This window comes from Sminthopsis crassicaudata, chromosome 6 (assembly GCF_048593235.1).
Source record: "Sminthopsis crassicaudata isolate SCR6 chromosome 6, ASM4859323v1, whole genome shotgun sequence".
NCBI classification, from domain to species: Eukaryota; Metazoa; Chordata; class Mammalia; order Dasyuromorphia; family Dasyuridae; genus Sminthopsis; species Sminthopsis crassicaudata.
In genome coordinates this window covers 46,778,387-46,804,951 of record NC_133622.1, presented here as the reverse complement: position 1 = coordinate 46,804,951, position 26,565 = coordinate 46,778,387, and the positions used below count along the sequence as shown (strand labels likewise).

The following is a 26,565-nucleotide window of genomic DNA, read 5'->3' as shown; positions in this document are numbered from 1 at the left end:
CCCAGTTTACCAATAGCTCTATGACTTCTGAATGGAGCAGTGGTTGATTTCTTTGCATAGCCACAATTAGGCTGCAAAGACATGGGTGGGTTAATGGTTCATAATCTCTAAATAACTGGTTTTTATACAGTAGAGGCACAAGAAAATTGTCATTCCAAAAATCCAAGCTGTCAACAGAAAACTTCTTCTAAGTGCTTGTAACTACATATTGATCTACCAGTCTGAAAGAAAAATACCAAATGCTGATACACTGAGCTGTTTTTCAACACAGACTCATGTGTATATTGTGACCTTCTCCTTTTCCTATTTGGAACACTCTCTGATCCATCCTTTTTGTGCTGATCAATTTACACTATTAATTTTATAAGGATCTATACAGGCACATATTTTGAACTATTGGTGGGGTTGGTGAACCGAGAAACTGTCCCCAAAATAAAAGTCATTATTAATAGTAACGAGAATTGCATGATCATACACACAATACAACTTACTGGGAAAATACTCAAACTCTAAAAATCACTCATCACCCTATTTTGGTCTTATTACCCAAGCATCACATACCAGAATGCTTTTTATAGATAATATATCAGATGGCTTGGAACAGATTCTGATTCTGAGGAAACAGCAAGGACCTATAGTTTCTCCCAAGGCATTTGATATAGGCTCCATGCTCTTTCAAAGTACCAACGCATATAAGGCACTTTTCTTTAAGAGAGACTAAGAAACATTGATTCTAAAGGACTATACAATAGTTGGATCTTCTAATTATGGTAGACAGATTATTCAAAACAGTTCAGAGTATACACTATCATTTAAAAACAATTACTACAACAATCATAGCCCTGTGCTACTTGCGTATAACACATATTTTTGGTTAGACCATAAAGTATGTATAGGAAAATGTTGTATAACAAGATTAAAAAGTCAGGAAAAGGCCAAGCTATATATGAATTTAATAGATCTTAGGGGCAAAAAGGAGCCATTGGAGATGATTGAGCATAAAGATGATTTCGACAAACCTGTGCTTTAGGAAAGGAAAAAATGGCAGCCATATGGATGATTATTGTGGGAAGAGACTTAGGCAAAGGTGACAATTGGAAAGTAGTTCAATATTATGAACAAAAAGACATTAAGGTCTAAAGTAGGATTATGGTTGAGTGAAGAGAATGGGATGTATAGAAGAGATAATGTAGAAGAAAAATATCAAAATTTGGAAAGTGGTCAGATATATGGCGTGAGAATGAGGATTTGAGGTTTGACACTAGGGTATCTGGAAGGATGAAGGTCTCTTCAACAACAATAAAAAATAAAATTGTAATAGGAATATGGTTGGGGGAAAGAAAATTAGTGCTACTTTGGACATGGGGAGTGTGAGATGTCTATAGTGCATATGGGATATCTAGTTAAAGTGTCCAAAAGGTAGTTATTTTTTCAAGACTGGAATTAAGTAGAGAGAATAAAGCTCAACATACCTCAAAGTCAACTGCATAAAAGATTGCCAGGTCTCATAAAGAATAGAAGTTCACATGGACAGAACTAGATTTTCTTTACCCTCCCAAGATATAAAAACCTCTTTATCCTGGAAGTTCATTCTGCTCCAGAGCTTCCCACTTCGGAAGTAGACTTCTTCCCTGGGGCCTTTCCCTCTCATTGACAGATTCCTTTCACAGCTTCTATTTCAAGGAAATCAGAAATATCTACATTGCACTATTAAAGCTGCTCTACTGATTATCAAACATATCTACCCATATCCCCACCCACAGGATACTCCCATCTCTTCCCATTAAATCTCTTCCCTCCCCAACCTTTCTTTTGCGCATTATCTTTCTGCTTAAGGGCAGAAACTTTATTTTTGCTTGTCTCTCTATTCCCTATGCTTAACACAGTGTTTGGCCCATGGTCAGTTTTTAATAAATGCCTCCTGACTTAATTTTACTTGAGAATGTCAAGCCCTGTAGTATAACAAAAAGATGATAAGGATCCAGTAACAAAGCTTTGGATACTTTCTAAGTTACTAAATATGCTAAAGATGAAATACAGCAAAGGAGAAAGAAAAAAAACTACTCTGACTGGGAGGAATACCAAAAGATTGCAGGGTCTTGTAAAATCCAGAGAAGAGAGATGCTATCAGGAAGAGACTCTGATCAATAGCAGCAAATGGTGCAGAAAAGTCAAGAAGGATGGGGACTGAGAAAAGGGACATTAAAATTGGAAAGTAAGAGATCATCAGTAACCACGGAGAAAGCAGTTTCAGTTAAATAATGAGGTCATAAACCAACTGCAACTATTTAGAAAAGTGAGGCAAAAAAAGTAAAAGTACACAGTGTAGAAGTTTTTTTTTCAGGAAATTTAGCTATTAAAGGAAGGAAGGAGATTAGAAGACATGTAGAGAGTATGGAAGAATATAGTGAGGATTTTTTTAATCCTGATGTGGCTATCAGTGGAGACAGATGGATGTTTGCAAGAACCAGTAAACACAAGGAAAGAAACAGTAAACAGAGAGAGAAGAGAAATGAAATTGGGCACAATATGGTAGAAAAGGTGAAAGGAGATAGTAGTAAGTATCCATATAGAAGGGTTGGCTTTAGGGGGGGGGGAAAGGGATCACTTATTTATCAGGAGATGAGCCAAAGAGAAGATTAGGAAGAGATAATGTCACAAAGATGTAAGAAAGGGAGAAGTAAGAAGGGACATGTGGTAGATAACTTCATTTTTTCTTTTTTTTGGTGAAATATGAGACAAGCTTTTCAGCTGAAGTAGAGGAAGAATTGATTTAGGAGAATTGAAGACAGAAGAGAAGGTTTGGAACTGCTGTGGAAAGTAGGAAATTGAATCAATTAGGAAAATCACTATTTTGCTGCAGTGAGGGTTCTAGTTGAGATGACACAACTTACATTTGTAGTGGATCTAATCAGCACAATTTTATGATTTCTTCCAGTTTTGTTGAAGAGCATGTGAACAGGAGCAAAGGAAGTGATTGAAGTAATTCAGGGTTAGTGTATAATAAAGTGTATTTGGTGATGGGACTTATGGCCAAGAAATCTGAGAGTACAAGAGAGGATGTAGAATTGAATTGGTTCATTGTGGGCCAAGATTAGGGCTAGAAGCTTATTCATTGATGATTTACCAGAAAAAAACCCCAAACCATGTAGAATGAATAAAATTATCCTTGTGAATATCATACCAATTTCTCATTGTCACAATTTTGTGAATGACCTTTTCATTTTGAGATTGATTTATAGTGATTTATGGAGATTTCTGGCAGACACATACAGACTTCTCCAATTTTTATAGTTCTAGTGTGAACATTCTCTCCCAATGAGGCGTGGGGACTGAGAACAAGAACATAAGGAATGAGGAGCAGTAAAAAAATTAAAATAATAATAATAAGAAGAAAAGGAATAACAAGAACAAATGACAGGGTTGCTGTTGTTGTCATTGTTAATAATTACGAAATAAGGAGCTTAGAAAGGTTTGTGAAGTAGTAGATGACTGCTTTGGCCAAGGGCTGCTCTATGAATCAGTCAACACAAATCACAATTCTAAATTGAGAATTTTTAAATAAATTTAAAAAAAATGCACGATCCCAAATGTTATAAGATCCACTGATATTTTTAAGGGGGAAAAATGACTGAAAATAATCAAATTGATATATACCTTAAAAGTTAAGGTCACATATGATTTATATGCCATCTTCTCAAATTACACAAATATAAGTAAAACAACATCCTTTCTGGTGTCCAGAAACAGCACTGAAATTAAATCCTGATGCCAACATGAAAACGGGTATTAGGAGAAAAAAATTTTACCGTAAAAGCTCCCTTCTGTTAATGGACCATTCATTTGTGTGCACATTGTTCCACAGGGCAACTGGACATAAATTATAAATTTGACATCTAGTAATAGATGATTGTTTCTGACATAATGAAGTTATAATGGAAGGAATTTGCCCATTGTTTGGATATTAAGTGATTGTTTATTGTCCCTGCACCAGGTGTGATGGTAATAGGCCATACAAATCACTGAGAAGAAGTGCCAAAAGTGGGTTCCTTTACTGATAAAGCACTGCACAAATTTATTAATTTAGCAGCTTGTCTTAAGTCTCCCCCATCTGCTCATTTAAAACAGATAGTATCCCTATAAATATTTCAAAAGTTAAGTGTGGGACCAAAAATATTAGTCTTGGAGGGAGGGTTGAGGAGGAAGAAAGCTTTGGTTTTAAATACAAAACTACATTCTTCTTTCACCCTAGATTAGTTTAAAAGAATTGGGGGAAGGGAGATGGTTTTTCATAGGACATTCATTTCAGATTAGTGCTGCTTGAGTGTAGGTCATCATAAATGATTCTAGTCTCCAGCTGTTGCCTCTGCCAGGTGGGAAAATGACAGGTTCCAGCAATGTCACAGTACATAGTTCCATAAAGTACAAAATGAAGCATTCCAGAAAATCTCCAGAGTAGAAGTTCATAGCTATTTCCAAGTTCAGCACATAATAGCTTAACCTATAAAGCACAATATTTAATTTCTACAGATTTTTTGTTTTCATTTTGTGGGGAGGAGAAGGAGACTTGTCACTTTTCAATCAATGAGGTTCTCTAAGGATTTACTTATAGAAGTCTACTTTCTAAAATATCAACATCACTTTTTAATGTAATAGGGAAAAGCAGCAGCGGAGCAAATGTGAATTTTTTCCCTTCCTTCGAATTTGAAGGTAAAAGCATAAGGCTTTGATATTTCCATTTGGATACAGGGTTTTATGTGCCTGTGATATGGATACAGCTCAGGGTTCTCTCTGGGAGAATGATTTTACCAAATAGGAAGCTCTGTCCTAAGATGTCTTTATTAAATGAACACATATATGCGCGCACTTGAAATGAAAAAGCATAACAAATGATAATAAGCAAAGAGAAAAATATACAGTACATTGTGACCACAAGTAGATTGCTTTAAAATTGAACTTCATTTATTAAAATCTAAACACAGGAGAAGCAGGGTTGCTATTCAGGCATTTGAGGAGTTTTGATCAACCTCAGTCTTATAAATTCACCGGTTAATAACTTTTCTCTCCTCATTTCTGCTTCTAACTTTTCTGGCTTCAATTCCTAGATTAAAGTCCTAGAAGTACTTCCAGATCCTCCTTAATGCTAGTGATTTCTCTCTGAGATAATTTTCAATTTATCCTTTATATAGGTATTTATTCACAAGTAATTTACAAGTTATCATCCCCCACTAGATAAACTACTTGGAAGGGGGGGAATTTTTGCCTTTTGTTTTTTTGTCTCCCCCTCAAATTAGCATAGCTCCTGACACATAGTAAATGCTAAATAAGTTTTGTTGCCTGAAAGGCAAGAAGACATTCATTTGGCGTGAAGGGAAACCCAGGGACTGAGATCCTGGATAGGTGATATCACACTGAGAAGCACACCTATGTTTTTATCCAGAGGTGATGATTGTTTTTTATCCTTTGTTCTGGAATAGGACCAGGGCATCAGGGAAGTGATACCATGACATGCATATGAATTGGATTTAAGTGAGGAAGGGCTGTGCAAGGTCACTGGTCTCACTTTCCCCTCCAGAGCCATCTGGGTCCAGTGGCCAGATGTAAATCAGGACAACTGGAGATGATCTTGGATGAAATGGGAGACTTTGGCCTTTTTTAAACTAAGATCTTCAATTAGTCTCAGTTTGGCTGAGGCAATGCTCAATCAGTGATTAAAGTCAGGTAGAAATTGAAGTCTTTCCTCCTTCCCTTTTCTGCATTTTTCCATATAGGTATAATACCTTATACCTTTACCTACAGATGCTCTTGAAAGCATTTTTTTTTTTTCCCTGTTGGATCTCTGAACCCTTCAAGATATCTTGAGGTTTCCTGGCTAGATTTCTTTCTTAAGGACCAAGTCTAAAATTAAAACTGCTTTGATTCTCATTGATTGACCACCAAAAGGTCTAGGCCAAGCCCCTTTTAGTCATTGTTTGAGCCCTGATTGACTTAGAATTAATGTAAATAGAAATCATTTCTTCTTTGGTCAGAAACTCAGAGGATCTTTCCTTTCTCAGATTTATTTGTTTTGACTGTTTTTGTTTTGTTTTGCTTGTTTTTTCATTTTTTATTTGTTTATTTGATTAGCTGAAAGAGGAGATTCCAGAGGCAGAGGGAAAGAAGTATGATCTGGTAGCTTACTCTTTGAAAATATGATTCTTGCTAGGAAGGCATTAAACTCAATTATTTTGAGAGGATGACAGTTCCTCCCTTTAAATTTTAGTAGCTTGTATAAAACCTAACTTTTAGCCTTCCCTAATTATGACTCCTTATATGCAGTATTAAAATCTGACTTGTAATTGTTTTCAATTATTACCCAGATGGCATATATAATTTGTGTTCATTCCATTTTCTCTAATTTACATGAAATGATAGTTTATATAGTAAGTAAATGGAAATTAGCTTTACATACCTGAATGTGATTCTTTATGTACAGTTGATGAGGTTAGTGGCTGTCAGAGAGTTGTGGAAACCCCCTTTTGGTTGTTGCAGGTCCTTCGTGAAAGAATTCACGAACCCAAAATATTAATGGCAAAAATGAAAGTTTATTGTTGGATAGGAAGCCAGTTTTGCTAAGACACTGACTTCTTTAGTGACAAAATCCTAGTAGGGAAATGGAGGCTGGCACTGAGAAGAGAATGCCTTCTCATCAGGCAGAGTCCTACTTTCAACATTCTGCAAAGAAATGAGTAAAAGGAAACCTATTTTATGAACAGCTCTTGGCGGGAGGGCAGGAGACAATTTGAGCTGATCAGACCAGGAATTCTCAGTTGAATGAGAATTTAGAATTTCCTGAATAAGGATGTGACTTTCCAAAAGATCAATGAGAGTTGATTTGCCCTTGAGTTGTTCATCTCATCCTGGGAGGATGGGCCCTCCTTGGGGCTGGGAGACCCTGATCTCTCAGATCAAAAGGGGACACAATTTCAGAGTGATAATTTTACAAATGAAAGGGAAGACAGTTTCACAATGATAATTTTAAAGGGAACACAGTTTCACACCCCCTTCACAGTTATGTTTATAACTTATACCCTCAATTATTAATATCTAAAATCCCGATTAGTGAGCACATACTGTATCTATGTCTGAACTCAATAGAGCATGGCTTCTTGCCTCTCTGAAATAATTGCTCAATGCTAACAGAAAACCAAGTTTTGAAGATACTAGGAACAAAGAAAATGATTTTTAAAAGAAAAAGGTCTGGCCCAGAAATTTTGGAATGTACAGCTAGTAAGTGTAAGAGGCAGAACATGAATCTAGTTATTTCTGACTCTAAAATCTGCACTCTGACCACTATGCCAGAGACCTCTATGCCAGTTATCAAAAATATTAGAGAAATGACATTAAAATAGGAAAAGAGTAGACATAAAGTTCTGTGATAATTAAAATTTCTGAAGTTCTATTTTTTTTGAAGTATGATAGCCGAATGATCTGGGGCAAAGTGTGGAGGGCAAGTTTAAAGTTTTTCTTATGGTAGAAAAAGTCAAATGGTTTTATGAAAATAACTACACAAGACACTAGAGGAGATATATAAAAGGCATGGTCCCTGCCCTCATGTACTTTGCATGGAGTTGACTCATTGCTTTCTTACCTAGCCTTAATTACCAAATAGATATTACCCCAGGCAAAGTCTTTTACACTCTTTTATAGTCTTAAAAAGGTCAAGATCTCCCACTGCATCCAGGGCCAGCTCCACTCAGCCTGACCTATATCTGGCCACTGGACCCAGATGACTCTGGAGGGAAAAGTGAGGCAGGTGATCTTGCACAGCTCTCTCTCATTTAAATCCAACTCACTTGCATGTTATGACATCCCCTCCCTGATGTCATAGTTATCTTCAAGAATGAAGAACAAATAACAAACATAGGGGATAGGATACATGCCCAAATAACTTTAATACAAAATTAGGTGAATGAATGACATATTATGTTTGACATTAAATGATGGAGATGATAAATATCAAAGAAAGAAATGCATCAATATTGATAACAGAGAAAATATCTCAAACTCTGACAGAAGCTGGACAAGGTATGAGAAATTCTCATGTACTTGGTAAAAGCCATTTCCATCAAGAAATCATAATCCATATTTCTGGTTTTCAATATGTAAGCACACAAAAAAAGTAAGATTGCTCTCATAATTGCAATTTCTTAGGCAATACAGTTTTATTTTATCTTATCAGTCACTATGACTGTAGAAGGTAGTTAACTAAAGACATTATAGACCAGTGGCACAACTACCACTGATATTACTGATTTGATCTAGACAACTGCCTTAACTTAACATAGTTGAAACTTGTGAGAGAATAGTTTTCCCAGGCAGGATGCTTCTCCAGGACCATGTGATTCAGGAAATTATCAGATATTCCTTTTGAATTCATCCTTTGTATGTCCACATTTGTCTTTTTAAGTCTTGGAACCCATAGAAGTCTTGTCTTAATTCCTGAGAAGACGGGAACTATTACAAAAGAGCCCCACCAATCTGTGTCTGTTTAGTAGAAGTAGAAAGAACTAGAAAATGGCCTAAGCTATGACAGCATATGACTATGGGGGTAATGAATACTCAGGCAAGTCACGGCCACTAAGTCTCGGAGACCAATCTGAAGTCTGGTTTTTCCTAACTTTGTAGCTTTGATCTAGGCCAATCTGTCTCTTACCTGATAGGATGTCTCTGAAGATAAAACTGAATTTACTGTCTAGGAAGTATGACATATCCTTCTATAAATTAAGAAATTAGGATTGTTTAAAAAAAAAATTACATTGTGAATGACCAGATCAAATTTCCCTCAGTCTTATTGATATGAAAATGTTGATGGATGGTTGTAATTTTTAACTTTGAAAAAATAGTTTAGCCTCCCTATTCCTTCTGCAACACTGTGAACATTGGATATCAGATTTGTATATGTCATTTTTATTTTATAAAATGAATAAATAATATGTTATTTAGACAGTAGATTATATTCCTCTCTAAAGCACTTCTCTAAGTGTGACCATTATGGACCATGCAGAAGATTTCAAAGATAGTTGGGAACTGGTCCAAATTTTAAGGGAAAAAAGAATGGTCTCTCTTTTAAAATTCATATTCTACTGCAGATTGAAATCTGCTTTAAAGACTAGAAAATGAACATTAAAAAAAAAACTAGTAAAAATTTATTCTGAATAATATAATGAAGCTAGCTGGAAGGGAGCGGTACTCTCCCTTTAAAAGTATGAGTAAAGATGGCCTACAGTAGTTTTCCCCAATCAAATAACCTGCAAATGAAGAAAATCTGGGGGGAAAAACTGTACTAGAAAAATAGGAGAAAAATACAATGAGAACATATAATTTATTCATAATCATTCAGCTCCAGTGAGTTCTCATTTTATTTAATTTCAAATGGTTACTCTAGATAAATTAGACTATGTGTTACTGCTTCTGACTTTCTATTTTAGATCTTTGTTCTATTCTATTTTGAATGTAGTTTCAATACTCGGTAGCATCTGCTTATGTGGAACTTTATAAATATTTTGCATAGTGAATACGCTTAGTATAATTCACTTCATAAGTAGAATTATAATCCCTGGAGTAGCTAATGTATTCTGTCAAGTAAACCATAATTTATTATAGGATTATTAGTGTGAAATTTAAAAACTAACTCAAATTTTCAATTTTATTGTTTCTTAATCAAAGGAAACATTAACAAAGAAGAAAGTAGGGAACACTATTGTCCTAGATGTCCATTTGCTAGTGTGGAGGATTAGAATTATAAATAAGAAGGAATTTAGACTTTTGAGTGAAAGAAATCAACATGATATCAAAGGTATCATTGAAATTTTATGCAAGAAAATATAGAAATGGATAGGTATTCTTTTTTTTTTTTTAAAGAACTAATAGAAAGAGTAACATTCTATATTGAGTATATATGTTCATGTATAGAAAAACATAAACCTGAAGATGGAAGTATGGCGGAGTACATATGGATAAAACTAAAAGAACCAAGACAGCAGCTGTGTATTGGTGGACTTGGATCTGTTCTCCTCATACTAGGTCAGGCTCCCAAAGCCTTCCAAAATGCTGGGTACAGCTTGTGGCCATATACCACTGCATGGAATTTAGTGTAGGAATCATTCACTCTTGTCACTTTGACTCTAGAGCAAGATCTTGGGACTAAACCTGGAAGCTCTAGGGTATAAAGTATGGACAATCAATTAATCAACATTTATTAAGCACCTACTAGGTGATAAGCACCACACTAAGAACTAGGGATATAAAAAGAAGTAAAAGGCAATCCCTGCCCTAAAGGGGCTCACTATCTAATTGAGAGGGGATGGGAGTGAGAGGGACAATAAACAAATATATTTAAAAAAATAACTATGTGCAGAATGAAAAGGAAATAACTAACAGAGAGAAGTCTCTAGAATTAAAAGGGGTTAAAAAGGCTTGCTGTAGAAAATAGGATTTTAGACAAAAGAAGCTTAATGTTGCAGTTATTTCATTGTGAATAGATGGAGCTTTCTCAGTAAAAGGAGAGAGTCAGTAGCTTGGGTTAAAAACTGGGCCAAGTTGGCTGCTAGGTCATCCAGATCACAAACTAAAGTCTGAAACTTTCAAAGCTCAAATGACTGGATGGGGGTGAAGGGTAGAATTGCAATGATCAGGCTGAGCCCAGATTTAGACTGCTTCAAGCCCTGAAGGTATACAGCACATTGGACAGAGCTGTACTGGAGAGCTGAGAACACAGTGCTTGCTACCAAGAGAAGACACAGACCAGGACAAGTAAGGACCAAACAAGGACATGATGCTTCCTCCAGAAGTGCCCAGAGTCTGGCCCTATCAGGAAGTCCCAATTCAAGAAGTAAAGCAAGATAAACAAAGAAACATCATGGAGCCAAGGATGCCCAAGACACCGACCCAGAAGAATAAAATAACTTTACGTTATCTATGAGGTAAATTTCAATAAAAAATACAGCTTGGCTATAAAGTCAATTCAAATTCCCAGAGGAAATGAAGCAAGACTTTAAATACACACACACACACACACACACACACACACACACACACACACACACACACATATATATATAAAATAAATGAGATGAAAGTCGAGGAAAAATGTAAATGAAGAGTAAGCAACTTATTACAAGAGGTGCAACATCATAGAAAACTGATTTTCTGAAAATAAGAATTGACAAAACAACTTAATGACTATCTAAGATAAAATGAAATATTAAGATAAAATCAACAGAAAAATAGAAAAATTAAGTATTTCACATCAAATGGTAGAAGGAGGATTACCATTCTGAGTACTGAAAAATAACTGGATTACTAAAATGAAAGTGAAAGGAAGAGTCAATGAAAATAATTATGCTGTTTCAATTTGTAGTAGTGAAAGCAGGGAATGCCAGACATTGGTGATCAGCTGTTTTTAGGTTGTTTCTGACTCTTGTACCTTCATTTGGGGTTTTCCTGACAATTGGAGTAGTTTGCTATTTTCCTTCTCATTTTCCTAAATTCAAATCTAGTAAATTGCCTGAGGTCAGATTCGAACTCAGAAAGATGAGTCTTCTTGACTCTAGGCCCCCTACTTTTTCTATTGTGCCACCTAGTTGTCCCTATGTAAGTTTTAATGGGAAGTATATCCCAGACTTTAAGATAAAACAATGAAAAAATCTGAGAAAAATGGTAAACAATAGGTCATGTTTGAGAACACATAAGGAGAAATCCTATTAAGAGCAATAAGTTACTGAACAAATAGTTCCAATAATCTAATTACAAATGATTCTTATGAAGCAGAAAACCTGAAGGCATATAAAAACATTGGATTATATATGATCAACCTTAGTTTCAGATTACTAGTGATAGAATACATTAGTAGAAAACGGTAGGTACATATGCAATCAAATTTATTGTTTTATATGTTTATTCTATTGTAGAAGTTGGAATATTATGTGAACTATAATGAAATATATGAAATAATGGCATAACCCTCCCCTTCCAACATATTAATAAAATCTTTTTAAAATGAGAAACCATAACCTTAGCTGTTCATTGGCTAATAATCATCTTTTCTTAACTGATTTTTTAGCTAATCTTTTGTTTGGCTCCTGGCTGGTGGCTCCAGAATGATAATGGAGGAAGGCAGCTAGCTTGAGTCTCTTTAGTCAGTCTGTAGTTGGGCAACAAGAAGGATATTTCAGTTGCTAATACCATGATCTTCCTCCCTTACTGGCAGAATTATTAGCAGTCTTACTGATAAAAGTACAACCCCCAAAAGAAACTCTGGAAAGTCCTCATTAAGACAAATCAAAGAGCACACAGAGAAAACCAGGAATGGTTCTCTCTACATTAAATAAAAGTCACAATTCTTATTTGAAGAATAATTACAAAATCACATTGGCTACATTTCTTGTATTTTAACAATTGACAGAGAAACCTGAAGGAATTGTCTCAAAAACTTGTAAAACTTATCTACAAATGAAAATATATAAGCACTCTCATTAAATTAACTGTAAATTAGCAACAAACTTATTCAAGTAATGGAAGATTTAAAAATAATAATACTTCAAAGATGAAGCTAATTTAAAGAAAAATTTCCTGATTAATGAGAATCACAGGAAGAAAAATTACCCTAATGGTGAATGCTGATTCAGGACCTTATTTTTATTAAGTGGTTTATAGTGAGGGCTGTGACTATTTTTCTATTTACAGTGGCAGTTTTGGTTAATTACCTTGTAATGTATTGTGACATTAATGTACTAGTAAACTACTAAAATTTACACCCTTATTCAGTAATAAAATCTTTAAATTGAAGAATGCATATAAAGGCATCCCAAGCATAAATTACGGGACCAAATGGCATACATAATAGCATTAAATTGTTTTAAGGGCAGCATCCAGCAAATTTACACTTTAGGTAGTTTTAAGTGACATTATTTCTAAGTATACATGTACATAGGGCAGTTAGCTAGTGCAGCAGATAGAATGCCAAACCTGGAGTCAGAAATATTTATCTTCCAGAGTTCAAATCTGGCATTAGACACTTACTAGCTGTGTGACCCTGGGTAAGTCACTTAACTCTGTTTGCCTCAATTCTTCTTCTGTAAAATAAGCTAGAGAAGGTAATGGCAAATCACTTCCATATCTTTGCTAAGAAAACCTTTAAAGGGTTGTGAAGAGTTGGGCATGACTGAAAAATGATTAAATAGTAACAAGAAATATCTTTAATAATATGTACACATATATATGTAATTATAGAGAATATATAATGATATATGTACATATATGTCAGACAATATATAATTAGAGAGAAAAAGGCAATCTGCTTTGGTAAAAAGAGTTTCCCTTTAGGAGTTCCTTCTAGTAATAAAACCACAGCTCTATTCCCTACACCTAACTCTATGTACTTATGACTGATTGGGTTGAGATATGAGTTAGTGGGAAGAATTCACAAATTCAGGAGAAAGACATTAACATTATGCATATTCAAATTCAGAATATCAAACATTCAAATGTTGAGGATATTAGGTTTTGTTAAAATCTATTTTATACTTCACTGCTATTTAATTGCCACATACATTTGTTTAGTTCAGTATACCACACCAAGTACTAAAAACTAAGACTTTCTGATTTTGGATTCACATCTTTTGGATTCCAAAGCCTGGTGCTCCATGCAAGATATCACTTCCATTCCTATGCATCATTGGGCTCATACTTTAAAATCTTCCATTTTTTTATAGAACTTTCCAGTTTGACATATGCAATTCAATCCCAGGTCCAGTTAAAAAAAAATCTTCAGTAACATTCATATTTCTTATATCTCTTTATTATTCTTTGTATAATCTTGAAATTGTGATTCTATTAAGATTTTGAGACTCCATGATTAATAGTCATATAGTATTACCAGAAAAAATAATATATCGAGGATAAGTTTTTTTTTTTTTTTTTAGTAATAGCATCTCAAAAGCGTGCTGGATATTATTTTGTTATGTATTCTATATGTAATCATATTTGAAGGTAGTTGAAATAAATTGACTAATCTTAAATGATTTCAAAATATATTGATGACAGAAAATTTCACATGTTCATGGAGCACCAAATGGTGGTTGTGTAGTAAGTTGGTCAACAAACTTTTAGTAAGTGGTCATTTTGTGTCAAACATCATGCTAAGCAGAGGATTCTAAGCCCCAAAATGAAATGGACCCTCATTCAAAAAACTTGCATTCTAATGGTGGAGATGTCTAGTTCAGTACCCTGTATTTTTTGGAAGAGGGGCATTATGCATGCCATTTGGTTGTCTAATTTATGCCTTTACATGCATTCTTCAATTTAAAGATTTTTTTTTTTTTGAGAATTTCAGAATCAAAGGCTGTAAAGGGCTGAAACTGAATAGGTGCACCGGAATCAGACAACCAAGCAATTAAGGCTAATTACCTATTGGACAATACTCTATTAGCATATGCTTGGAAAATGGCCCTTCCCACTATTCTGTGCTGGCTTGATCTTTTTGTATATACAGATCATTGTAGGAAGGATTGGAGTGGAGGAAGACAAGCCAGAGTCACTTTGGAGGAGACCCTGTGGAGAGCTCCAGGAGTTTTGTCCATTCTCTTCATTTCTCCCCCTAAAGACCAAAAATAAAGACCAAGGACTTGCTTATCCTGACTTCAGCTAACCCAGACTTCACGAAGAGATAGAGAGATTTGTTCTCTAAGGTTAGGGGAGTGACTTATGCAGAATTTAAACCCAGATCTTCTAGATCCAAGTCTAACATCTTTTTCCACTCAATTACATTGATGTAAAGATGAATTTTAATGAAACCAAAGAACTATGAATGAATAAATTTCTGAGTATAAAAAAGCTTGCATTCGTCTATATAACTAGGGAAGGGGAAACAGCATCTTGAAACATAAAGTTAAAAACCAGGGTACAAAATATGGCTACACATCAGTTCAGGGAAAGCTTGAGCAGGGAAAGCAATTCCTAGGAATGTTGACAGAGTAGAAAGCGAAAGAGGAAAAAAGCATCAACCCCTTCATATCTACCACTGTGTTGTTAGAAGGAAATGATATTTGAAAGAAGAGAATTATATCTGATTTAAAACCATCTCTTTGGTTATGCATTCCCTTCCCAATGATTATTTTCTGAGCATCAATCATTTTACAATTTTCTATGACTTATTCTTTCCCCTAACAAACCTATTTCTTTTTCCCTTTTCTTTTGTACACAGTAAGAGCTCAATTTGTCTTCCTGTACAGAGGCAACACGATATTGCACCCTACACATTGACTGACTCTTTCATATCATTCTGCCCCTGAGCAATTTTTGCTATACTCAATTATACCCCCGGCAATGATGACAATTTTGCTTAAATTATACAGAGATCATATCAAAGGACAAGAAACCCACTGAAGTCTTAGATGAGAGCAAAGAAGTATAATTCCAGCAACAATGATACTTTATCAAAAAATAAAATAAAGAATAGATTATTTTATCATCAGGCAGCTCTTAGATGCCAAAATAATATTTGGAGAAGGCCAAATCTTTTTGCAACTATTTTAGAATATAAAAATATTCCAGAATAATTATTGCATATAAATATTATATCAAAAATATATCATTAAATAGCTTGATAGGGACATATAAATTCATTTGTTATAAATTTTTTTCCCTCCATTTCATGGATGATCTTCCACCTTGGACATAAAAACAAACAATAATATGCTGTATTTGTTAAACTGCAAGAATTAATTAATTAAAATTACAATGCATGTACTAGAAAAAGGGAGGGTATCCTAACATTCTGTCCTGTTCCTTACTCCAAATCATGCTACCTCCAATAGTAAATCTATGATAACACAACTAGATCACACTGTTGCCTTTATGTGCATAACTTCTCAGTTACATCATTGTTTTTTACTTTCTAGGTAGTTAAACCTCCATTCAACATACAAACAATTTTAAGGCTGCAAAAATAAACTTACTGTTAATGTCAAGAAGTAAACATATTTCTTCTGTGACTTCATTTCTTTTCAAGCATTTCAGCAGAAAGTAGTAAAACTTGCATATTACTTAAATTCCCTTAAGATGTTGAATCATTTAAAATTGCCTAAGGGAATGGATTTTCTGAAAGACTTTTGACTTGTGATTCAAAAGAAAAGAAGGAAGTGGGTGTCTTTTAGATGAGATTATTTAGCCCATTGGCAGAGCTATTTTCAGATATCATTCCCAAATTAAGATAGATAGTGTTGCTCAGAGGATAGAGGGCAACTTTAGGATTAGGACCAGTTGGAATAAAGACCATGTGATCCTACACAAAACGCTCAACCAATATCCTCTTAGAAAGCAGGGAAAGGGAATAAGAATTTATATAAAATCTATTATGTGCCAGTCTAGGATCTATGTTAAAGGTTTTACAAATATTATATCATTTGATCCTCATAATAATCCTGTAAGGTAAGCCTTATTATTACCCCATCTTGTAATTGAGGAAATCGAGATTAAGTAACTTGCCCAGGATGACATAGGTAGAAACTATCTGAATTGGAATTTAGGTGTTTCTAATTTCAATCCTAATATCCTATTCACTTTACGACCTAGTATCTAAGATAACAAATTGCAAAACAGTTGGCAATTTGTGTTGGTAAGTGATTTTCCTTATTGGAAATTCCCTACAGCTTCAAAATCATAAGCCTTCATGAAAAAAAAAATGCTAAACTTTCCATAATGGACTGAAAAGTGAAATAATACACAGAAATAAATTTCAAACAAATAAACAAAAAAAAAAAAATGGATCTGGACATTCAAGTGATATTAGGAAATCATGTAAAAATATGATCCAGTATATCATAGAAAAGTCAAAGCTTTTTAAAAAAATAATTACTACATTTACATGCAAATAAAGAAAAGAAATTAATTTTTAATAAATTGAGTAATACAATTTTGAAAGTGTAAGAGAGTCCTTTGAATTACTCAAGTATAAAACTCTGCCTCAATATCTTTAATATTTAGAAAATTTAAACAGATTCACAACATCAATTTTTGAAAGTTCATTTATATTATAAAAAATGTTGATTGATGCTCCTTGTGAGGCAGAAAGATAAGCTTTCTGCCTAATTTGTGAAGCAATGACTCATCACTTGAGCTAAACCAAGCACAATATACCTTTCAAAGGTGGGCAATAAGGGAAAAGTGTACCCATTTTTACAATAATCTTTTATACATTTTATAATATTCGTAAAAAATCAAACATTCCAGTGTCTCAACTTATATTGCCCATGCTTTAACATAAATATATATTACATATGTTGTATACTTATATAAAACATTTTAAAACCAATTGTCTAACAAATATAATTTGCCCAAACTCATAAAATTCATTTTTTAAAACTTAAACTTAAAACTAATAAATAGCTTACAATATCTAGCCTATACATATTCTGATCAAATGCTATTAAAGGAAATCAAAAAAGTATCCTGAAATATTAGCAAATTTAGACTTTTGTTTATAGTTGCCCAGAATATGCTGGCAGGGATTGGCTATTTTTTTCCCTTGTTATTTTGAATGCCTAAATTAATAATGAAATCATAGGTTCATTTAACTATAGATATATATGGGAAATATACATATATAATACATATACACATACACACACAAAATAGACATTTCATATACTCATACACATACATGTATATTCAGGTAAGTCCCTATTTGTATATGCTTATACATAGGTTCACATACAGATATACTTACATAAGTACATTTAGTTCTTTATAACATTTTCTTTAGTAAAGATCTGCTCTTCTGTATAATGATAACATGGAGATGTCTTGGGGTTACTGAAGTCTATAGATTCATTCAGGAGCTACCAAGCTTGAAATATATGGCATGTAAAAGTATCAGTCTATCTTAATTGGGAGGTTTATTATCATGAGTTTCATTTTTCTATATCAACCTTTTAAAACTGCCTATCATGAAGTGGAATTAAAAATCTGTTAGTATGCTAGTATTCACATTAAAATAATAATTCCTTTGTTGATCTGAAATATATAACACTGATAATGAAGGATCCATGAAAATTGTACCCCATATTAATATAATAATTTATGCATGCATTTTTAATACGTAGATAATATCTGATGAGAAAATAAAATGAAACAAATAGACCATGGATTTTCAGGAAGGATTATTCAAAAGAGAAAATTACAGGTTAATCCTCATGATAAATAAAATTAATAAAAGACAAGGATGTTTAATTTCTGAGCATATATTAGTATTATCTGTAAGAAGCCCTTTACAAAGAAAAAATATGACAAAAATATTAATTATGCAAACTCACCTTTGGAAGGTGGTCTTTCCAGCTCAGAGTCCAGGTGAATAGGTGGAGCAATGTATGAAACTTGCCCATGATGTGCCTGCCCTGTGGACCCCAAAAGAAGCAAATTAATAAACCTTGTTCAAATTTCTTGTTATTAATGTCATTTTAATTTTTCTTTCTTTAATCTTTTGCTCTACCATCAAATGAATTCAATTATCACATTCATTAGAATTTTACTTCTAATAGACATTTTACCAAACAAACAAAATTCAAAGTTATCTTTGCTTTATGTTCTTTTAGACTATTGAGTGCATCCTATTTTAGAAATAGAAGGCATCATTTTAGCTACTGAACAGCCATGTTTTACTTACAACATTCAGTACTATTCATTTAATGGGTAAATTGTTTCAGAGGTTTCACAAAAAAGCAGGTTCATTAGCAGAGAACTTAGGAAGAATTGGGTTCAAGTCCTTTCTCTCTCCCACTCATTTGTTCTGTGACTGGTATGAATTACTTGATGGCTCTGAGCATCATACATATTTAAAAAGAAGTCTACTGGCTATGATCTGCCTCAAAAGCACAATCAGATCTATTAGTCAGTCAATGAATCAACAAGCTTTTTTCACTAAGATGTACTCATGCATTTATTTGTACTGGGTTTTGGGAATACAAAAACTAAACTGAAATTAAAGGCGTCATGTAGAAGATAGCACTTGAGAAAGAATTGGAAGGGTAGTTAGTATTCCAAGAGATAGAAAAAAGGAGGAAGTTCAATTTAGGCATGTGGGAGAATCAGTGCCAAAAAACAAAAGTCAACAAGCATTCATTAAGTGCTTACTATGCCACAGTCACTATGCCTGGAGTAAGATTGGAAGCAGATAGTTCTTGCCTTTTAATAATTCACATTCAAATGGGGGAAGATAAGGAATTTACCTTCTAACTGATAGTACCAAATGTGAAGAGCTGTAACAGCCTATTTAGAGGTTGGCTGGGTTGTAGTGTTTGTGATGAATATGAATGAAGAATAACCTTGAAATGAAGTAGGGGACCAAGTTATATGGGATATGAAAGATGATAATACCAGATAAGTAAATGTGAGCTACTTAAGGTTAGTGAGTTGGAGAATACCTTGATAAGTAGTTGAGATATTTTTATAATACTTAGTATGGAAAATTATAAAAAAATTAAAAATAAGTATCTGTGGCTTCATGTTTTAACCTTGAGAGTTTACTATCAGTTTTTTTTTTTTTTTTCCTTCCTAGTCTGGGGCAATGATTTTATTAACTTGGGGACCTCTCTGATGTAGAAATTTCATACATAACAATAGTTTTAATATAACTTAGTAGAAAAGTTCTAAGTCACAAAGAACTAATTGATTGGTTCAGTTCCATATGTGCCAGAGATAAGATGTGAATGTCTTTCTGCCTTTAAGACCTGCTCCCCATCCATGACTTTAAGATACCTCTCATGGATTTATACACACAAATGTACTACTTTTTCAATACCAACACCTATTAGTTAAAGTTATTAGTATTAAATTGATGGGTGAAGTAACAGATTAAAAGTTCTGTAGCTTGTTTAAAAGCAACTTAAGAAGCTCACGACTTCTGAAGGTGACTGTCCCATTGTGAGCCAAGAGGAAACCAGAGTGGTGACATAAGAAAGAAGAAAAATTCATGATGATAACTTGGTGAAAAGCAGTTTTAACTTCATTCTATATATTACAGAATAAAAGGTATGGTAGAGATTTTTCGGTAAGCTTTCTGTTCTCTATAGGTGGAAACACTTATGTTCACTGATATTTATAAAGTTCAGATTATCACAAATTGAATTAAAATAAAAGAATTGATAGCGATTTCCAGGATGATAACCAGGAAGGAAACAAACAAACAAACAAACAAACAACACACAACCAGAGTACCATGTTTAAAATTTGCTTGCTGTCATTATCTAACATAAACTCATTTTATTTCTAAATCATTTTCTAGAGTATGGATGTTGCTTTTTCCAAAGGAATGTTGGGTGGACCACAACTTTTCTTTTCATAATGAAAATACAGTGTTATAATTCACATTGTTACAGGAACAATTCAAAGGGTTATTAATCTCTTTTTTTTTTTCTAAACAAGGAAAGTTAATGATACATAGATTATGATAACAGCTAGAGTAACCTTCGCGATTCAAGTAATATTCCACTTGTAATAAACTCTGTTGATTCCTCTTATGAGGCACATTCTAAATAATTAATATGGCTCCCTGTTGATAGTAGCTGCTGTTGCCCTAAGCAGTTTTCTAGCTGGCAATGCAGACCCATGAAGAGGGTCTAGTCTTCGGTGTTCCTCATAATGACATTTAAAAACATTATGCAGATACTACTCTGCTACTAGTAATATAAGGAATACTCCACTTACAGGGAAATGAAACATTTAAATTGCATGCTATTAAGTGGAGATCATATGTCTTTAATATTATAGAGAAAAACGACATCAGTTTATCTGTAATTATCAGATACTTTGGTGTTTACCTGCTATGCCCTGGCTTAAATATAGTATTAATAACTGAAATGCTTTTAAAGTACTCTGTAAGAGGAATTTTCACTGACATTTTAATCTGAAGTAATTATTAATTAACAACAGCCCATTAATGTATGTATATGCACATGCACGTGTGCATACATACACACACACACACACACACACACACACACACACACACACACACTATATGCCAGGTACTATACTAAGTGCTTTACAATTGTTATCTCATTTGATCCTCACTATAACCTTGGGAAGTAGGTGCTCTTATACCCCTTTTACAGATGAGGCATCTAAGTCATATAGAACTTTAAGTGCCTTGCCCAGGATTACATAGTAGTAATTGTTTGAAGTTCCTCTTCCTGACTTCAGGCCACCCAGCTGCAACCAGAGATGACCTTATGTCTCTTTTTCAAAGAAAAATTGTTTATTTAATATTTTTTCCTCAGTTGCATTCAAAATATTTTTTTCACGTTTTTTTCCTAAGATTTTTGAATTCTAGGTTCTCTCGCTTATATCCATCCACAATTAAGAAACCACATGTGAAGTCATACAAAACATTTCTATAAAAGTCAACTTGTGAAAGAAAACAGATCTCCCAGCCTAATGAAAATAAAAACCCTCAAGAAAAATTAAGTTATAAATAAAGAGAGAGAGAGCGAGAAAGAAAAACAGAATGCTTCCATCTGTATTAAGACCCAATCAGTTCCTTCTCTGGATATGAGTAGGATTTTTCATCATAAGTTCTTTGGAGTAGTTGTGGATAATTATACTACTGAGAATAACAAAGTCATTTACAGCTTGACCTTTTTCTGATGGTTCAAAGACACAAGCAGGAACTCTGGTAAATCTGATGACCAGTATACTAAGCAACTAAATTCAATCTGTACAGGCTAATCATCAGATGAACTAAGATATCTTTTTGATATTTCAAACACAGCCTGGGAAGTCATCCAAAATTGGGCAAGAAAGAATTAAAAGAAGCAAAATATTCATGTAAGTGAGGAGAAAAGTCAGCAGATAAGAAAAAAAATGTACTAAAAAATAAGAAATGATGAGCTCTGATTAGCAAAATGATCAACTATGATTCTAATAGATCTGATGATGAAGAATGGTACCCACCTCCTAATAGAAAGATGAAGACTAAATCGCACAATATGGCACACACCATGTTCAACATGGTTATTTCTTTTACTTGTCATGCTTATTTGCTTTAATACTTCTGCCTCTCTCTCTCTTCCTTTCTTCTTCCCCACTCCTTTCTCTTTTTTCCCCAGGGGAGGACTCTTGAGGGGAAAATAGATGTTCAAAAATGAATAATGAAAAGGAAAAGTGTTGATAAGAGATCCAGAAAAATATAGTGCCATGGAAGTTAAGGGGAGAAATGTCAAAGTGTTTGGTCAACAGTGACAAGTGCTCAAAGAGTTGAGAAGGATGAATTTTGAGGGAAGTCACCTCAGTGCCTCAAGAAGGCACTGTCAATTTCTTAATCCTTTATGTTGGTCCTACTTCCCACTTCTTTCTGGGACCACCTCCAATTTTTCTATGTCCCTCTTAAATTATAGAACTCAGATACAATATTTGTATTTATTCAGCACTAAGTGTCTCAGAACTACTGCATATTTTCTACTGAATATGCTTAATCATTTATGCATCTTGACATGGAAACAGGATTGCAGCCATTACATCTGCCCCAGATAGCAACAGAGACAACATTTAAAGCACTGGTGCATCTTTTCTAGAAGGAAATTATAAAATAAACATCTCAAATAGAATAGAGTTAAAGGGCAGAGGATGCTAAGGCTAACTTTCAAAGGAAACTCCACTAAAGGAGAAAACTAGAGAGGGAATTAAATCCCTTTCGAACAGTTGAGAGTAAATGAAATAAAGTTCCTTATTTCAAAGACTTATCCCAGACCATCTATTTCAGATTCTACATATTTTAGTAGCTAGCTATACTCACATCTGTCATCACTGTCCATCAAATGGAAAATGAGATAAATAAAATATGGAGATAAGTAAGGGGAGAAATAAAAAAGCTCATTGCTTCAAGTAAAAAGCATTTACTACAACCCAGTCCCTCCTGGTTTCTTTAGTTTCACTACCTTTCATCTCAATTTTTACTCATTTTCTGTAGAGTGCTATAAATAAGTGGAGTAGTCTACAGCTCTCCAAAAAGCTTTTATGCTATTTTTTTTTCACTTGCTTTAAAATTTTCAACAGCTGATCATGATTATTTTCTCTCCAGAGATTCAGCATTTTTCCCCAAGAATAATACAAAAAGCTGTCATTTTTTTTTCTTTTTTTCTTCTGGGCTCTTTAATAATGTTATCATTTTGCTCTTGCCACCTATATGAACCCTAGAAAGCGATCTCTCTCTGTCTCAAGAAAATAATGATTCCATGTGGGAACTGTAAAGTGCTCACAGCAAACTACATTTGAGAATGGCATGTAGGGTATGGTGGTATTAACCACTTAAAATAACTACCAAAATAGTTAGAAATTTTCCCAAAACAAAAAAACGAAACAAACACACACACACACACACAACCCAGTCCAATGTCTTTTTGAAAAGTAACTCTGTGCCACTGATAAAATGTCATAGGTCAAGATGTTTCTTTGGCTGATGGAAAATTGAGCATGTCTAGCATAACAGCTTGTGTTTCCATCTTCAAATCCCGCTCTGACTTAAACCATCTGGTGTTTCTGAAGTTTACTTTCAGGTAAAAATGTAAACACCAATCAAAAGTAATCATCAAAGTTAAAAGTGATAACGTCGTCTATTTGGTTTCTAATCTTTTTATGCCGGCTTCTTTTCCTTCTTTCATTGTGTTAGGTATGCTTGTTTCCAATCAAGTAACTAAAAAAGAGAAAATATCAGACTAACTACATGCTTGATTTATTCAGGAAATAAAGCTAGTGATGATGGAGCAAAGATCAGTGATGGGGTTTTCTCTAGTGAAGATTATTTGATAAAGACGAAAGGCTTAACAAAAGCAATGCAAAATTAGCCATTATAGTTGCTCTTGTCTAGCAATATTCTCCAGAAAACAACTGTTAGGGAAGGAACACAGAAGCTTAAAGTTAAATTTCTTCATCTTCCACATATTGTATTTATGGGATTTCTGAAAATTGAATGGTTATTTTAGGGTTATAATAAATTTCTGGGACTCATCGGCCTAAAGGAAAAGCTCTAAGAAAATAACATAGATATTATACTTATTTTTCTTTACTTCTTGAACCACTGAGTAAATGGAAGTCTATGGAGTTCTGGGAAAATATGAAAAATAATCCAAATGGCCCAAAGAAAACCATTGTTGTCAGTGTTGTCCTCAGCCTAACTATAGCTCACTTCTTTCCTTGCTCTGCATTGGTTGCCCAGACTCTTCGAGCTTATATAGATACTTTTTCTCTCCCATCCCAGGCTGTTTTTTTAGCTACTTTTTTTTTTTGTCTTGTCTTTTCCCATTAGAATATAATCTTCTTGAGGGCAGAGGCTAGTTTTCTTTTTTTTTTTTTTTGCTTATATACATATCTGAGCCATTAACACAATTCCTTGCCTTCATAAATATGTAGCTATGAGGGGGTGAATTGTTCTTGGTCCAGTGATTCACTGAACCATCTACTAATTCAAGTCAAATAAATAATTATTTACCATGTGTGGTAAATAAGAGTAGATAGACTTACTTCTAGAGAGATCTAAAGTTTTACAAAGCACTTTGTATTTGTTTTTCACGAGAACCCATAAGGCAAGTGTTATCCTCATTTTACAAAGGAGGAAACTGAGGTAACACATGGTCACATTAACCCTCATTTAAAATCTGATATCCTTCTATCATACTATACTTATAGGTTTCTGGTGATGAGTCTTCAAGAATACACATAATAAATAAGAAAGCTGTGGGGAGTGATAGGAGGGGAGAAAAAAAGCTACATATAAATGTATGACATTTATTATATTACATGTCACCATTGGCAAGCTCCTTTCATGTGGAGTTATATCTGGTTTAAAAAGAGAGAATTTCTTGCCTACATATTTTTCTAGTTCATTTAAATAAGTAATAAGATCACTGGAATTGTCAATCAAACTTTGAAAGTCAGTTGAATATTTTTCACACTGTGAATTCATAAAAAAGATAGTTTCCACTAAGAATATGGTATCTCTTTTTGTATCTTTTTGGTGGCCAAGTACTAAATCCTATCCATATTTGAAAAATTTATAAATACCAAGAAGAATGACTCTAATAAAAGGAAAAGATCAGTGTGAAGTCAGAGCTTATAGGATTAAACATCCTGATGAGGAAAAGTAGGAGAACCAAAAAAAGAAAAAAAAAAAAGTGAAATTAACTGTTCAGAAATAAGAACTTAAAAGGTCTCCAAATAGTTATGTCAAGAATCATTTTTATAGGATAAATGAAAGTATGTTTTTTGAGATCATTTATGGACATTAAAAGGTATAGCCACAAAAGAATAAGATTATAAGTAATACATAAAACAATAGACCTTTATTACAAAATATTTCATTTACACAAGGAGAGCTCATATCAATATTCATTAATATACCCACCAGAAAACAGAGAGGGAAAAGAAAAATGAATGAAAGGTGTTTTTAAACTAGTATAAATTAAGGTGCAGAGGATGATTGGGAAAAGAGGGAATGATATTAAAAATTTATGAAGCTCATAAAAGCTGCATGAGACAGCAGAAAATTTGAATCCAGAACCTGGTTTCAAACTCCACTTGATATCTTGAAAGTCATTTTTGTGACTATTAAAAAAATATTACAAATTCCCCATGTGCCAATTTCTTCAACTGTAAAATAAAAAGAACAGGATTGATATCCCTTTGTAATCTATAAGAATAATCCTGTAAAATCTGAGCAAAGCACTTAACCTCACACTGCCCAAAGAAATTCCTTTATGTTGTAGGTTACAAAGGTCATTCATCTGCATTAGTTAAAATATCTTACAAATTTATAGCTCTTTACCCTAATGAAATGATAGTTCTGGACATCCCAATTACCATAAGCCTCATAAAGCTATATTCTCTCTGACTCTTTTTACCAAGTCTAAAAAAAGATATTTTACCAATGTGAGTATGATCTGATATTCATCCTTAACTCTATAATCTGATTTCCTACCTCATCATTTAATTGAAATATTCTTATCATTCAGTCATTTCAGTCATGCCGGATTCTTCATGATCATATATGGGGTTTCTTGGCTAAGACTCTGTAATGGTTTGCTGTTTCCTTCTCCAGTTTATTTTACTGATGAAGAAATAGAGCCAAATAGTGAAGTTATCTGGCCAGGGACTGGTAAATATCTGAGGTCAGATTTTAATTCAAGTCTTCTTGACTCCAGGATTGGTACTTAAAAATCATTGCACCATGTAGCTGACCCAAGAGAAACTTTGCCCTCCAAAATTACTAACAATCTATTCAATGCTAAATCCAATGGACTTTTTTCAATCCTCCTTTTTTCCAAAGTCTCTGACACTGTCAATTACTCTCTTCTTGATACTCTCTTTTCTTTAAGTGTTTGGGACATTATTCTCTCTAATTCTTTTTCTACCTATTAATCTTGTCTTCAGTCTCCTTTGCTAGATTTTCATCAAAGTCACATCTTCTAATCCTTGATATTCCACAGCACTCTGCCCTGTCTGTTTAACTTGACAGGGCATGTTGGGTGTTCAGGGGCA

General features: G+C 33.8%; 1 protein-coding gene across 20 annotated transcripts in view; it reads right to left on the bottom strand.

Moving 5' to 3' along the window:
• ADGRL3 (adhesion G protein-coupled receptor L3) overlaps positions 1 to 26,565 on the bottom strand; it is a 1,041,133-nt gene that overhangs the window by 386,375 nt on the left and 628,193 nt on the right. For all 20 annotated transcript variants that reach the window (XM_074272799.1, XM_074272781.1, XM_074272789.1 and 17 more), the window contains one exon: positions 18,354 to 18,434. In XM_074272799.1, coding sequence (XP_074128900.1) covers positions 18,354 to 18,434 — 81 coding nt within the window. The remainder of the gene's footprint in view (positions 1 to 18,353; positions 18,435 to 26,565) is intronic.